Raw genomic sequence first — 1,036 nt, forward strand, 5'->3', positions numbered from 1 at the left:
TGGAGTGGCATTAAAGTGAAATCAACCACTGAAAATAAATCGCTTCAGAAGGCTGAGGCACTGACAAAGGAGATTGACAGAGAAGGAATGCGCTATTTGTGTTATTTGTTGTATCCATTGTGCATCGCAGGGGCCGCGTATTCGTTGTTATATCAACCACACAAAAGGTGCACATGGTTTTTTAAAAAATTAAATTAAATTTCATCATTCGCTTACCCAAAAATTAAAGGATTCAAAAGATTGCCCACATTTCGTAATCTTAATTTTAATAATTGAATTTTAACCTTGATCATTTAATAGTTGGTATTCCTGGACATTGAACTCATTAGTGAATGGAGTGTATGCATTCGGTTTCTTATTTATGTTACCGCAATTATTTGTGAATTATAAATTGAAATCAGTGGCCGCACTTCCATGGCGTGCATTCATGTACAAAGCGTTTAATACATTTATCGATGACGTATTTGCATTTATCATAACAATGCCCACATCGCATCGTATTGCCTGTTTCCGCGACGACATTGTGTTTTTAATTTATTTGGTAAGGCAATTGATAATCTTGAGTATTTTTACAATATTTAATACGTGTGTCACTTACAGTACCAACGATGGTTATATCCGGTGGACAAGAATCGAATGGATGATGGTACTGGTGAATTTACGGAAAGTGACGCTGTTGAGAATCACGATCAAGCCAATTCTAAGAAAAATAAATAAATAAAAAGAAATTACAAAATATCGCACACTTTAAATTTTAACTATCGACTATTGAAAAATACATTTTCATCACTAAATAAAAAAAAATATATAATTCGTTTTTCTTTTAAAACTTGACAATTAATTCGTTCCATTGAATGGTTCTGGTAAATGTGACATTTTATCCGATGCAAATTATAGGATGATGAATGATGAAAAATGTTCAACAAATATGCTGACATACTGCAATCAAAAGTGTAAAATCACATATGACTATGTATTATCTAAGAGCGACGGATTCTCAGATATATAGTGCGAGCGTGCACATACACCATACTCA

The 1,036-nt window shown here is 33.1% G+C and overlaps 1 protein-coding gene across 1 annotated transcript; it reads left to right on the forward strand.

Moving 5' to 3' along the window:
- Positions 1–6: 6 nt before the first annotated feature.
- LOC116351789 (cleft lip and palate transmembrane protein 1-like protein) lies at positions 7–797 on the forward strand. The gene is made up of 3 exons (XM_031783930.1): positions 7–167; positions 301–541; positions 601–797. The coding sequence occupies exons 1-3, from the start codon at positions 88–90 to the stop codon at positions 715–717; spliced, it is 438 nt and encodes a 145-aa protein (XP_031639790.1). The 5' UTR covers positions 7–87; the 3' UTR covers positions 718–797.
- The last annotated feature ends 239 nt before the right edge of the window (positions 798–1,036 follow it).

The sequence above is a fragment of the Contarinia nasturtii genome, unplaced genomic scaffold (assembly GCF_009176525.2).
Source record: "Contarinia nasturtii isolate CC-2019 unplaced genomic scaffold, AAFC_CNas_1.1 Cnas_scaffold_6295, whole genome shotgun sequence".
In the NCBI taxonomy this organism is placed as follows: Eukaryota; Metazoa; Arthropoda; class Insecta; order Diptera; family Cecidomyiidae; genus Contarinia; species Contarinia nasturtii.

Coding starts and splice junctions, on each gene's coding strand:
- LOC116351789 (XM_031783930.1), top strand. CDS start 88: ATGCGCTATTTGTGTTATTTGTTGTATCCATTGTGCATCGCAGGGGCC. Junction 168..300: donor TTATATCAACCACACAAAAG/GTGCACATGGTT, acceptor ATCATTTAATAG/TTGGTATTCCTGGACATTGA. Junction 542..600: donor TTGTGTTTTTAATTTATTTG/GTAAGGCAATTG, acceptor TGTCACTTACAG/TACCAACGATGGTTATATCC.